General features: G+C 53.4%; 1 protein-coding gene across 6 annotated transcripts in view; it reads right to left on the reverse strand.

The window, feature by feature from the left end:
- The window catches only part of MASP1 (MBL associated serine protease 1), a 70,664-nt gene that overhangs the window by 38,064 nt on the left and 17,944 nt on the right, over positions 1-14,656 (reverse strand). For 4 of the 6 annotated variants that reach the window (XM_075004199.1, XM_075004200.1, XM_075004198.1 and 1 more), the window contains exons 3-8: positions 12,030-12,207; positions 10,344-10,475; positions 9,030-9,226; positions 7,608-7,755; positions 5,918-6,036; positions 4,657-4,735 (exon numbers count right to left, since the gene is read on the reverse strand). In XM_075004199.1, coding sequence (XP_074860300.1) covers positions 4,657-4,735; positions 5,918-6,036; positions 7,608-7,755; positions 9,030-9,226; positions 10,344-10,475; positions 12,030-12,207 — 853 coding nt within the window. Of the gene's footprint in view, positions 1-2,253; positions 2,609-4,656; positions 4,736-5,917; positions 6,037-7,607; positions 7,756-9,029; positions 9,227-10,343; positions 10,476-12,029; positions 12,208-14,656 lie in introns of those variants that run through there. The other 2 variants (XM_075004203.1, XM_075004202.1) reach the window with 2 other exon arrangements.

Below are 14,656 nucleotides of genomic sequence, written 5' to 3' on the forward strand. Positions count from 1 at the left end.
TCCCTCACGACTCTTGACAAAGGGTCCAGGTGGTTAATTACTCTCACCATTAAAACTTTACGCCATCTCTCGCCATCTTTCTAATGATCACCCAGGGAGCGTACCTACAGTTCTAGCAACAGCTTCCCCTGCTCCACGCGCTTGGGGCAGGGGAGCAGGGTGGGGAGGGACCCAGACACTACAGCAGCTGCTGGTGTTTGGAATCGAAAAAGCACATCTAGGGCTGGCAGGCACCAGAGAGCCAGCCCTGGAGACGGGACGGGTCCAGAACAGGCAATGGCAGGGTTAGTTCCTCTGTGTCACCCCAGCAGTGTCCTTGGGCCCTGCTCTGTAAGAACCACCTCAAAGTTTGTACTCCATGGTGCAGCCATCGTTGGCCTCTTTGCCGAGGTTGATGCCCACGCTTTCTAAGCCCACTGGTTGGAGCAGAGCTGGCGTGGTTTGTCTCTGTGCGCTGGGGAGCAGCCGCCCAGCTGCAGTGCAGACGTACGCTGAAGATGCCAGGCCTGGCAGGGCCTTCTTGCATCTGCCCTTGGCCCACTAGGGCTTTGTGATGGGAGTCAGGCCCTGCTGCTCAGAGAGTGAAACACAAATCTGGGTCTGCTTGTGTTTAAGCTGCCAAGACACTCACCCTGGAGGAGCCGCGCTCTCTGGTCCCTGGCCTGGGCCGGGGTGGGACGTGGGATTGGGGCCCCTGCAGACAGAGGTCCCTCCTTGGGCCCCATTTCCTGACACTGGCTCTGGGTCCCCACTCAGCCAGTCCTGGTGCTGCAGAACATCCTGCTTTCAGGTCCCTGGTGGTCACTCGCCTCATGTACCAGCCTCTCCGTACTGCCGGATCCGCTCTTCCTGCTCCCCCCTGGCTAGCTGCCTCAGGCTTGAACCCTGCTGGGGCCAGGCTCTCCCTCAGTTGCTAGCCCCACTACTCCCTCCGCTGCCAGCTCCCTCTGCCTCATGTGGGGCCTTCTCTGGCTCCCTCCCTGGCTAACTTCAGAACCTGGCACCAGGGCCTGGCTGCACTCAGAGCAGCTCTGCTCCCAGCTGCCGGTTCCCTCACAGCTGCTCTTCCCGCCAGGCCTGGGCTTCTGCTCTCTGGCCCTTCTCTTTCTTTCCCCTCGCTCTGTCCACCGCAAGCTACCCCCTCTGCTGCTCCCACACTCACTTGGCGTCCAGCCTGTGCGCCTCCCACTCCTGTCCCGCTCCTCGATGGAGGTCTGGCTCCTGCTCAAGCCTGGCTCCCTAAGGGCCGGAGCCCAGATTTCCAGCAATTTCAAAGGGCTTCTGCTCACTGTTTGTGTGGCCCCAAAGCTTTCTACTCCAAGACCCCATCCTCACCCCTTCTCCCCCACCGCCCAGCCCACCATTTCCCCTGTCCGTGCACGATCAGGTCTGCCTGGCTCCTGACTCTCCAGTCCTGAAGTGGGTCTTTCCCACAAAAGTGCATCACCTAATAAGTAATATTGCTAGTCTTTAAGGTGTTACAGGACTGCTTGTTTTTCTTTCCCCAGTAGCATGGAACAGTTCTTTCCCGCCAGTGCTCCCTGGCCCTGGAGACCTCTGATAGACCTGGGATAGGTGCAAGGTGGGGTTCCCGCTAATATTTCATATCCATGGGTGGAATAAATTTTGTTACATGCACTAAGGCATGCGCGGATGTGCACCAAAAATAGAAACACATGTTGTACATGGCTGTGGGTGCTCTGCTAATCAGCTGGGTGGCACCTGAGTCTCTCTTGGGAGGCTGCCCAGGCACTCAGCTTCCAGGGAACCCTGGTGCAAAGAGGCAGAACCTTCGGCATGGAGGAAGGAAGAGTCCAGTCAGGGTTTTGCCAGGGAGAAGCTGCAGAGGAGCTGGCAAAAGCAGGTGAAAGAGACCTGTGATCGCCGACAGTCTCCTTGTGGGTCTGTCTTTTGTAAGCACCTTTTAGTCACAAAAATGCTGGGGAGAGAGGGTTGAAATGCTGACTTAGGTTGACTTTTTTGGCCAGATGCTATTTAGCTAGGGGAAGGAATGTTTCTTACTCATTGTGCCGGAACAGATCCCGAGCTCGCCTGGCATGGCTCAGAGAGACAGGGCAGCAAAGAGTGAATTTAAAGCAAGCGAACCATAAGCGCCCAAATAAAGCTACTGACCTTTGCAGAAGGACTTTTCTGCGGGTGGGAGCAAGGCTGTCGTGTAGTGGGAGGAGAGAGGGGGTCCATGAAAAGCCCCAGGATCTGAGCTCCATGATGTGTTATGTCTCCCAGCAGCCTCAACGGTTATTTATTTTTTCGGATGGGGGGGTGGGGGGGGGTTGCTCATTTGCCTACGCTTCAGTTTTCTTTTACTTCCCCATTCTGGGGACTCCTTTGGCGTTACGTGTGCGCCGGGCAGGAAGGGGTTAACAGAGCACAGCACCCTACATACTGCACTGATGGATTCCATTGTGTCCCATGCAGACCGGGAAGGGTGATGGGGATGAGGACGCCCCGACTGGAGCCCTAACGACTCCCTCACACATCTAAGACACACTCTGCTCACTCTAGGGGCTGTGGCTTGATGGGGGTCACGCGGTCGCTTGGTCCGACTCAGCTCCTCTTTCCGGCCAGGGGTCGGTTGTTGCTGCAGCTGCACCGGAGGCAGAGGAGAAAGGCAGAAAGAGGAAAGCACAAAGAGAGAGAAAGCAGAATCAGTGGACAGGCAGAGCAAGTTCATGCAGGAAACAGCCCAGTCAGACCAGGAATAGTTAACAATACGCAGTATCAATCAGAAAGCATGAAAAGCAGGTTGGGTAATACACACCAGCTGGGCTGGAATTTCTGCCCGGGGATGCTGCTCTGTGTACTAAGAGTCTGTAGGCATGATCATGGAACGGGCCCAGCGTAAAGGTCCTCTGTTGGTTCAACAGGCATTCACCTTCCACCTGTCCTCCTTGGCCTTACTGCACAAAATTCCACACTGGGAAGCCGCCAGCACCGGCTTGGCCAGCTGCTTTTACAAAGAAACTCTCCTTGCCAGACACGAGCCAGCTCCCGCGGTAACGTTTATGAGAGCTCATCCCAAAACATATTTTTTATTTACTGCCAAATGTTTTGGAGGACAAAGTTTCATTTTTGCACAATTTTTTGTCAATTATTTCTTGGGAGGGATTTCAATTGACTGCAGTTCCTGCTCTGTGGCCCCATTTTTGACAACCAAAACTATTAGTTTTGGAGCTTTCAATTTTTCAGCAAACTCTTAAAAAGATTTAGATGAACACGTCTCTTTTGTCCAAAGGCTAGTGGAGAAAGAGTTTGTGAGGAAAACTTGCAACCAGTTTGTTGCTATTCTGTCTCTGTTCAAGCACAACCTCAAATGAAATCAGTAGGAGATTGGTTTAGTAACAGGGGAATAGAATTGATTGAGTTAGCAGGATTCTTTTGTATTTTATCATAGTAATTGCTCCAGATGCATAAGACAGGATAATATTTACAATTCTAGCAGCATCACACTTTTCATCTTCCGTGAGAGCTGCAAACCAAAATGATGTCTTATAAAGAGCACAGTGCAGTGGGTTCTCCAGGTGTGTATAGTGGTGTTATTCTAAAATTAAGATCCTGTCTGCAAGGATATTTGCAAGAGGTCATTGCAGATCAGGAAAACTCCAGCCAGCCCTCAGACCTATCTCCCATCCCAAGGTGTTACCAATGCACGGGAGGAAAATAAAGCCAAAATGAGCAACTGTGGCTCAAAGCAATTGCAGGGATTAGCAAGCAAGTAGAATCACGGAAGTTATCTCTGGCTGTGCATGTGCAAAGAGACAGAGAGAAAGTAGATGGGGAGAGTCAATGTTTTCTCACGCGACGGCAGGATCCAAGTCACTGGATTTGGATCCATTGTTCCATGTAGTGGCTTGGATTTATCAGCCGAATGGGTTCCAGGACTCCAGAGTTTGAATCAGGACCCAGTCTGAGCTCCACCAAAATTCATAGGCTGGCGGTGAGGTTCCTGGGTTCGTATGGGATCAGAAGTGGAAATCACGGCACACCCAGAAAAGACAAAGGCTGGAGGTACTGGAAACTGTAGGTCAGTGCCTGCACTCATAATTTTGAAGCTAAAAAGCTTAGGTCAACCAATGCAGGGGCCTTTTCTGAGCTGCACTGTTTCCCAGAATCTTCGGCAATTCCTCCTGCAATGAGGTTTACCAATTTTGAAATAATGCACCCACTATTTCGAATGTATTTCAAAATAGCGGCTGGGTAGTGTAGATGCTAGCAAAGCTATTTTGAGATAACGGCTGTTATTTCAAAATAACTTTGTTGTGTAGACATCGCCTAACAGATTTATTGGGGCAGAAGCTTTTGTGAGTAAAATCCACTTGGTCAGATGCACCTGCCAAAGTGTTTTTTTGTCCATGAAAGCTTATGCCCAAATAAATGTGTTAGGCTATAAGGTGCCACAGGACTACTCATTGTTTTTGCAGATACAGACTAACAGGGGTACCCCTCTGAGACTAATTACATTAGTAAGTCACCCAGGGAAAATAATAAGCATCTAACTCGTGGCATTTGGCACACGTCCTGTTCTGTTAAGGAGAAAGAGCCGCCCTGGTTTTGCAGAGGTATAATTAATAGCTTGGCAGAGTAACTCCATTTAGCATTCAGTGACTGAACAAGTTGCTGGGTCCGGTTACTTACTTTTGCAGACAGGGACTTTGTTGCTCCATGTTCCATCCTTCAGACACTCAATCTGGAAGGAGTCGCTCTCCACGTTGTCCTGAGTGGGAGGGACAAGAGGAAACCATCATCCACTTAGCTCAAGGCCCTTCTCCTTTCACTGTGAACTTCCCAGGGGCCTGGCTGGACCTCCTTATCCTCATTACAGAGACATCCCTCTCTGCACGCGGCAGCCCTAACGAAGAGAGTTCCCTTGCTGTTAAGAACTCCTACATTTATTGAGTCTGAGAGAATTCTAGAAAGCCAACATGGTTTTCTTTCAGATATGGCAGTGGGCACAGGAGTAGAACCTAGCTAGGAGGGTGGTGCAGCCTCTCATATGTATCAGTCTACTAGCTTGCAGGAGGGATGCTACAGAAAGAGCGAGAGAGGGGTCCTTTCATGAAGCCCTAGAGATGGGGTAGCTAGAACTGCCCGCAGCTCAATGCTGATTCAGAGGACAGAGCCCCGCCTAATAATTCATCAGCACTTCCTTCAGTGGGTAGCTGCTCTGTGGAGGTCAACTCCCACAGGACGATCCAGGCTTAGCTTGGGAGAGCATTGAGGGGCAACGCAGACAGAGCAGGAACGGTGCCGCCGTCTCTGGGGCAATGACAAACCTCATGTCCAGGTGGCGTATTTGCAGGAAGTTAGTGTCCTGGTGCGGGCGAGCAGTTTAGCTGGTGGCTGGGGGAGGTGCACTAGCTTCTCTCTCCTCCCACTTCTTCAGTGCTGAGTTTGAGGCGCTATCAGGCCCTTGGGGACTGTCCTTGCTCCCAGAGAGTTTGACGGGCTTCCCAGCCCTCTCTCGGGAAAGGAAAGGAGCTAGCAGCAGAGCCTAGTCTCACGGAAATGAAGGGATCCTCTTAGAGAAGTAGAGCCAAATTCGTGGCACCAAAGAAACTGGTCCAATGAGGGCAAAGCAGCCTCTGGCTCGGGAGTGGCTGAAGCCTGGCAGAGCACAACTGCAGCCTTGCCATGGCCATGCTGTCCATCCTGAGATGGTTTCAGAGAGCTCAGGGTGGAAGGGATCATCAGCTCATCCAGCGTGGCCTCCTGTGCCCGGGTTTTGCATCGATACCAGCGAATGCCAAACGTGGCTGTACATAAGGACAGGTCTCTGGATGGAATGCCAGACACGTGGAGCCCCCCCCCCCAGTACAACTCTGGGTTCCTTGGTGGTGTGGGAGAGCAGAATCTGCCCCACCCCCAGCATTCAGATAGAAGCCAGCGGCTCCTGTACCTTCAGCACGTTGTAGCCGGTGTTGCAGCTGATGACCACCTGGTCCTTAAAAGTGTACTCGGCCTGCGACGGCTCGATTTTCCCATTGATCGGCGGCTGTAGCAGTGGGCACGGGTTCCCTTTGGTAGTGGGGGCACAGAAAGACCACACCGATTAACAGGCGAGAGCAGGGGGCCCCATCCAACCATGGTTGCTTTGTGTTCCAGCACCATGGCTGTTTATTGGCATGACAGTGCCCACAATGTCTCACGGGGGCAGGCGCAGGCAGAGGACGGTGTCACAGCTATTTTGGCCTTTGGACTGCCCACGAGCTGCCTTGCCCACTCACTGGCACAGCTGTTTCTGTCCGGGCACAAGGGATGAAATGAGGACCAATGGCTGCAGACTCACTGAGGCTGAGCATAGACCAGAGATCCTGATCCTCCCTGGGGCCCAATGCTTTGCACTGTTCCATGCCCAGCGCTGCTGCTGTTGAGAGTCAGGCTCCAGCAAAGTGATTTCCGGGAGGCAAGAGTATTTACTGGCAGGGCCGGTGGGGTGGAGAGGTCATCCCTGTGGCTAAGCCAATGCGCGGGGTGAGCGGGCACCTGGGCTGTGCCTGCAATGTGATTGGCACACCGTGCAGCGCGCTGCCATGGAACCAGGTCAGGGCAAGTGAAGCAGGGGGGCGAAGGAGCTAGGTGTTGGTTCCCTGCAGATAGGGCGTGGAGTGGCACGTGCATGATTAGGACAGCCTAGGTGGCCTCTGCCGGGCTGCCCACGCCGAGGTGGGGAAGGTGGAGGAAGAGCAGGTGGTGCTGGAGAAATCCTGGTTGCCAAAGCCTGGAGGGGGCAGAGAACTCCCCTGGGGAGCTGCACAGAGAGAAAGGCTTTGCCACTGCCTGGCAAACGCTCCCCTGCCACTAGCCCAACAGAGCTGCTGCCTTTACAACCCTTCGGAGACACAGCCAAGGCCAGGTCCCCCAGCTGGCCACCCTGTGCAATGCTGTACCAGGATGGGACACCAGCTGCAGCGACTGAACCTGGGAACCTCTGGAGCCGAAAGCCTCTGCTGAGCTCAGGCCACTACCTGGCTGAATTAGCTCTGGCTGCTGCCACCTGTTTCTGCGGCCCCACCTCCATCGAGGGGGACAGAGCACTGAGCTGCATGTGGGCTGGTTACACCTCCAGGCCAGCTGGCTCTTACACACCAGTATGGACTGTGCCGATGGGCAGGCTGCACTCAGACTCCAAACCATGACCCAGCTGGGGCAATGTTAGGGAGAGACGTTACCAAGGGAGGCCATGGCAGGAAATTAACACAAGCCAGCTCAGGCAGCTTGGTCAGTTAAGCTGTGGAACTCGCTGCCCTAGGACGCCAGTGAGATACATAAAGAGCTTGGTCAGTACCAGAGCACAGGGACTGATGCTTGTCTGAACAGCAGCAGCATGAGTAGTTATACTGGTTAGTGAGGGTCACAGGGGATCCCTGGTCCCATGTCTGAGGGCACAGCCAGGCTCAGGGAGAGTCCCCGTCCAAAGGATGGGATTGCCCAGTTAAATTCAATGGAAGATCGATGCCATCTCTTGCCTGAAGTGTCTGACCTTGCCTATTGTCCGAGACAGGAGCTTGGAGTAGGTGGCCCCTGGGTCTCTCTCCACAGGGCCAAGCTCCCCATGCACAGTGAAGCGCAGAAGCCAGAGCACTTACCGACTGCTGTGTAGGACAGTTTCCACCCTTGGTTCTCGCCGGAGTTGTCGCTGTGGAACAGGATCTGAACACTGTTGCTTTGGGTTTCCAGACGTCCTGGGGACTTTTCCCCACAGAAAGGCCCGAACTCCCTCTGACCGGCTTTAATCTGCCCAGAGAAACAAGAGCTGATGATGTAGAGAGTTAGGTCCACTGGGGAGCTCACTATGCCCTGAGGCTGGCGCTTGGGCCTGTCACGCCCTGAAGCTGGTGTGTTCACCTGTCTATACCCTGAGGCCGGCACGTGAACCTGTCTATGCCCTGAGGCCGCCATGTGGGTGGATATAAACACATCTTAGGCCCTCTGTGCAACGTCCTGTGGAGGAGGAGTAAGGAAGGGCACATCTCGCTCATCTCCAGTGAATCTTTGCCCAAAACTCAAAGGCCACAAGGTCACGTGCAGACCAGGACTGCCATGAGAAACCCAGAAGAGACCCAGCAGCCGTGCTGCCTGATGGCTCAGGAATGGGATGTACTGGCAATGCTCGGGGTCTGAGCAGGGCGCCAGTGCTGGGCCAGGAAGGGTGCTGCAAATAGCGAGTGATTCACAGCATGGCACGAGGTGGTTTGCTCTAGTTAAACATGAGCACATCTTCAGCACTGGGCTTTAGGTTTTGCAGGCTAAGCTTAAATTCACCGGAGCCATCTGGAGCGGAGCTGAGGTAAAAATTTTCAACACCCCTGAGTTGTTATAGTCTGTTGGGTGGGGTGGGGGTGGGGTGTAGCCAAACCAGCAAGAGCAGTAGTAACCCCCAGTCTAATTGTGGCAGTTGTGGTCTGGGAAATACTCTGTGAACAGTGAAGCCTTGATGGCTGGGAACCCATCCAGCACCTTTCACATGAGACAAAACACAAGCAGTCCTGGAGCACCTTAAAGAATAACAAATTTATTTATTATCTCAGGAGCTTTCGTGGGTGAGACATAAATTTGTTTGTCTTTAAGGTGCTACAGGACTGCTGGTTTTTTGGCGAAGTTACAGACTTACACAGCTCCCCCTGCGACCTTTCACGCAAGGGCGGCCCAGGTGTAAAGTAAGAGGCGATGCAGGATGCTGAGGAGGAGGGCACCGTCTGGTGACACGTAGATAATCCTGGAAACAGCTATTTCAGACCCAAATGGTGACCAGGCTTCAGTCCAGTTTTCACGGCTCATCTGCAGTGGGCTGATGCAAAAGCCCAGTTCTGACCACTTGCTACAGAGCCCTCGCTTGTAAACAAGCAGCCGCTTCAGCCCTGCTGTAAGCAGGCTCAGCTCCCACGTCCATCCCCACTTGGGCCTGGGGTGCAGTTGGTAAGGAGGACAAGAAGGTTAGGTAACATGGGGTGAATCCTGTGAGGACACCGAGAGGTCTCCTGGAGAAGGGGCCAGGCCAGCCAGCTCACCTTGATGTAATCATAGGGGCAGGACACCTCCGGGTGGTCCTCGATGTCGAAGCTGTCTTCGAACTGCAGGCTGATGAGGAAGCCTTCCTCCAGCTCGATGCGGTACAGGCAGTCTGAGCTCTTGGGGTAGGGGCCGGGGAAGTCCGCACTGGTGATCACGCCACTCCTCTGGCTGAAGAGGTTGTCGCTGCACTCCACTGCACGGCACACAAGAAGCTTCAGCAACTGGCCTCGCAGGTCCCGCAGGACGCCCAGAGTTAAAACCCAGCCTGCTGCCCTGACAGAGCAGCTGGTGCTCCCGTGGACCCCCTGTTGTCTCCTAGTCCTAGCCCAGGGCAATCTCCCTCCTCAGTGCCTCCACCTAACCTTTCTGACAGGGAACCCCTGCTCCAGGAGTCTCCATCAGGCTTGGCGCCGCTGACACCAATGAAGTTAGCCTGATGTAAAACTGGTGTGAGCCAGAGGGGAACCGGGCCCATCACTGCTTTGAGGATGCCCCCTCCGCATCCCGAGCACGACTGCAGACCCAGGGGCGGTCTGCTGGGATCCGTGGAAGGACTGCTCCACCCCCGGCCGTTCTGCTGTCTTTGTCTCGGTCCCCATTGCCACTTCAACCCCTCATTCCCTGGGGTGGGGGTAGCTGAAGGATCTGTGTCTTTGCTGGTCCTCTGGCCAACGTTCCCTCTAATTTTTTCCAATCCGCACGTGGAATAATTTTGTAATGTGCACCGAGGCATGTGCGGAGAATCACATTCTGCCAGCTCTGGGCAGCTGTGGGTACTCTGCCAGTTGACTGGGCAACACCTGAATCTCTCTTGGGCGTCTGCCCAAGTGCTCAGCTTACAGGGAACACAGTCATAGGCTTTGCCTGGCTGTAAGCCACTCAGGCTCCTTGTGTGCAGGGAACCCCCTTGCAGCTGGGCTCAAACCAAGTCTGGTGAGACCCTCGTGTACAGCAGAGCTCAGCACAGTGCAGGAATCTGCACCAGCCCATCCTGCTGCAGCATCAGGGCCTCAGATAATCGCTATGTGGGTTTTTTTGGGGGGTTTTGTGGTGTCACGCATGCCAAGAGCAGGGCTGAGCCTGGCCGCACCACCACACTGGCTGAACATGCGCACGGGCACGCCGAGAAAAAAGTGCATGGCCAGTGTGCTCCCAAAGTCCCAGCTGGGGGTGTGGGGCTGGGCAGGGAAAGACGACCCCGTCGAGGGAGGGCAGACTTGCCCTGTGGGGTAAAGCTCTCAGGCTGGCAGAGGAAGCACAGTGGGAGCTGTCCCAGGGCCCAAAGTGCCGACCCTAGAGATGGGCGGCACCTTTGCACGTCCTGTTGTCAGAGTGCAGGATGTAGCCAAACCGGCAGGAGCAGTAGTAACCCCCAATGTAATTGTGGCAGTTGTGGTCACAGGCCAGTTCCTCGTCGCTCTTTTCCAGGCACTCGTCCACATCTGCGGGGGAGAGGGAGGAGAGTCGGGCGTTAGAAAGGCAGGCACGGGGAGAGGAGATAAGATCTCCCGGCCCTACGCCTGCAGCCACCTAGCAGGAAGTGAGTGTTTTGTTTGTAACAGCCGCTCGCTATCCTTGGCAGGAGTACCACTCCGGTTGGGGCCCTTGGAGTGTGTGTGTGTGTGCATGCACGTGTGTTTGTGTGTATGTTGTAAGGGTCACGCTTATCCCTGCATCTCCTCCTGCTTCCGTCACTGTGTGTTGTCTTCCAGACGCCTAGGGCCAGATTCTGCTCTCAGCTTCACCTGTATAATTCTAGAGTCAATGCATGATATCGCCCTGGTGCAAGAGTATCTTCAAGCAGTGGTAAATGGTAGCTGGAACCGTTGCCTTTCAAAGCCTGCAAGTGTGGATGAAGGGTCTGAAGCCTGGTCCCCAAAACTGAGGGCTAAGGCCAGGGTGACCTAACTGGATATTCCTTAGGGAATGAGGGGAAAGGGGATGCTGGACTAGCCTTGGAGTGTAGGAGCTGGGCTGGTATATCAGCCTGAAGCCCGATTCCCAGAATCCGGGGGCACTTTGAGGAGAGACAGAAACCAGCCAGACAATCTGCAGTTACTCTGTAGCAACCTGCCTGGAACTTGAAGGGAGGAGGAGAGGTTATGGGGGGAAGAGCAAGTCAGTCTGTGTGTACATGGCTGGCGTGTGAGCTGCTGTTAGAGGAGCCCTGTAAATAGTTCTCCTAACAAAGAACTAGTTCAGTTTAGGAAAATGGAGCCCTCTGATGTTATTACTCAGCCTGTGCTGCCTGCAACAGACTTTACTGCTGCAGGGGTCCAGACTAAACCAGAAGAGGATAAAGAAGAGAGAAGGAGAGAGAGATGGCCTGGAAGGAGAAAGGACTGGCACACTGTCCAGCAGCAGCTGTCAAGCTTGTCCACAGCATGTACCACATCTTAGCACAAAGACTGTCTCCTGGACAACTCTCCTCTCAGTGGCGAACTCCCAGACCACTGCCCTGCCATTCACAGCATCTCCATCTCTCAGCCAAAACCACAGGAAATGCTGTCATTAGCAAGTAATTTTAGGAAACTAACATGAGAGTTTTTAACTGTCTTGCGTGCAATTTAATGGCTGTGAGCAGCGAGGAGAAGCCAGCCCCATGTGCCCAGCCAGCTCTTCGCACACCACCGGCACGTGTCCTGCAGCCTTCAGTTCGGGCAGTCTCTGCTGCTGGCCAGTGTCATGATGGTGGGATTCACATATTCTCTGCTGCCCTGAAAATGTCTCCATATGCCAAATGCCTTTGCGCCTGGCTCCCCTAGCATGCCACACTTCCTGCTGCCAGAGGCCCTGCACGGCTAACAGCTGATGGCAATTCTCTGTGCTCCAAAAGCAGGACCCTGGGAGTTTGGAGCAGAAGAATCTGGGCTTATCCCATCTTGAGCCATAAAGTTTTGCATCATCATCAGAGCCCTGGTGTCCTAAAGGGCTATAGGAGTGTAGCCATAACAGTGTATTTGTTTCTGGTACTTGACCGCCAAAGGGCTACTTACCCACTGCTGTATAATGTGCATCAAAGCCAGTGAAGCGCTCCTCATTGGAGAAGTCAGATCTGAATGTAAGGCCCATGTAAGAACCTTGAGACAATATCACTTGCTGTCCAGGGGCCTGCTCTGTATCCGTAGTCTCTCTGCCACAGAAAGTTGCCAGGACTTGGTCTTCAGCCTCAATCTGTTAAAAGCCCAAGAAAGACTCTGTTAACACAAGCCATGGCTGGAGACTCACCTGTCTGGTCTGCTGAGACAGCTGGCATGGTGCGCAAGGAAAGGGCTCACAGGACACCAGAGACATCAACAAGTAGGTTGCCTTGGTTTGGAAGATCAGTAGCAGAGAGGGAGCTGTGCTAGTCTATACACTATCAAAACAAAAAAGCAGTCAAGTAGCACTTTAAAGACTAACAAAATAATTTATTAGGTGAGTTTTCATGGGACAGACCCACTTCTTCAGGGCATAGTGGGTCTGTCCCACAAAAGCTCACCTAATATCTTATTTTGTTAGTCTTTAAAGTGCAACTTGACTGCTTTTTTTTTGTGTTTGGAAGAGTTTCTCTAGTCAAGCCTGTATCATGGCAAGTTTAATTTCTTCCTAAACCAGCCATTTAAGAGAGGCTATAACTGGAAGGGCCCACCATGATTAGCTAATGAGACACTTGTCATGGAGCGTGGGTGCACCAGGCCCTGCACCCTGTCCACTGTCAGATGTGGCTCTAGTTCTGCAGGGAGAACAGAAGGTTTATTAGGCGCCAGGGACACAGCGTAGAACAGACTTATCAGCACAGAAAACAGAAGGTGTCAGTACAGTCCATTTTGAGGAGAGGTGGCCCAAAGGGGGTCCCATGCCTCTTTCCTCCCTCTCCAGACAGATGAGACTCTCAACTCAACTGCTCAGTTCCAGTTCAAACCAGCCAGGCCCCTTCTCCCTCCTTTGTGCTGTTTTCCAGGGAAGAAAGGTGTCACCGAGTTGCCTAGGTTACAAAAAGCAGGGAGGCCCATTGTGTACATGTGAGAAATCATCATGTCAAAACTCCGGTCACTACTACACACCGAAGCTGCGCCTAGGGAAACTGAGGCACATACCTAGAGTTACTACAGGACAGTAGGAAACACATGCAATCCAACCCACCCCACTTCATAACAACTCCCAGCACAGCACACGCCACAAAATGTCACTCAGCAAATTCTGGAGTGGAGGGAATTATTTCCCCTGCCTGAGCGAGTATACACTCCTGCACCCAATAACTTGTGGTTGAACACTGAGAAAGGCATCTCCACGTGATGAGGAACAGATTATCTCTGAAGAGCTCCAATGCCGGCAACTTTGCAATTTCTCTTGGGTGCTTGCGCCTTGGCCCAGACCCATTCTGAAGCTCCATAAAGTCCCCCTTCCTCTGTAACGTACATTCTGTTTGCTGCGGCTGAGGCTCGAGCCCCATCTGTCATGCAACCACTTGAAATGTTTCAGCAGGTTGTCTCCATTAACCCGGCTCAGAAGCAGCTGTGGAATGACTCTCAGGAAGTATGAGACGCAGTTTCCGTAGGGTTGTTATTTTTATTTTATTTTAAAGAGGTACCTCTATATTTTGGAGGATAAAGAGCTAGTGAGCAATGCTGGGTTGACCCTGCTGGAGACCAACGCCCCCTCTCTCTCTGTATGGCATCTGAACGAGCTTCCATTCACCCCCCAACCCTGCCGGTGCACCAGTAAACAGGGAGCCTCCCTATGAGCGTGAATAACATAGACCATGCTGCACCATCCATTTAATTCTAACCTTGCTACTGAGCCAGACAACAGCATGCTTCTGGTGGGGTGGCTGCCCCACACAGGTAAATGGAGGGTTAAATCAGCCCTCAGGGAGGCTCTGCAAAATCCAGCCAATGGGAGCAGGGCTTGCAGAGAGCCAGTCAGGAGGTTTGTTAGAGCAGCCAATCAGAGCCATGGAAGGCCATATAAAAAGGGCTGCTTGACAGAGCAGGGGCTTGGGCTTCCTGGAGTGCATGGAAGAAGGACTGGCTGCCTTAGAGGACTACCACAAATAGAGCAGTGCTGGGCACGATCCTGGGAGCAACAGGGAGCTCACACCTGCCAGCCTGGAACTGGCCAGGGAAACGGGCAGCAGGAGTTGGAGGAGTGGTAGCGCATGGCTGCTGGCTACAGTGTCCTGGGAGGGGCAGGAGCAGCCCCCCCCTTTGTCCCACTTTCCACAGAAGGGGTGGCCAGTGTTTGGACTACAGTGTGCTGCTGAGGCGAGGGACTAGCCCGAAGCCTGCAGTAGGCCACAGTGACAAATGCATGGACTAGACTGGTAAAGGGGAGAAGGAAGTGGGGCACAGCCAGAGGGCCATGCCCAGAAGAGGATGCCATGGGATGGGGACCCGCACGTGTCTCAGAGGTACAGCAAAGGTGATGACCATGAGATGCCACTAGTGGAAGGTGCACTGGGAAACGAGTGCTAATTCCCAGCATGGCCAGCGGGAGGCACTGTGGTTATGCCCATCCCTGTCACAAGGCCACTGAGAGATTTATACAGGAGGCACCTGCTCACTTAAACCAGACTGAGAAACCAGCAACTCCTTTCTCCCCGGCTGCCAAAGAGCCACCAGACTGAAACTTGCCAGGTTTA

The sequence above is a fragment of the Carettochelys insculpta genome, chromosome 10 (genome assembly GCF_033958435.1).
Source record: "Carettochelys insculpta isolate YL-2023 chromosome 10, ASM3395843v1, whole genome shotgun sequence".
Taxonomy (NCBI): domain Eukaryota; kingdom Metazoa; phylum Chordata; order Testudines; family Carettochelyidae; genus Carettochelys; species Carettochelys insculpta.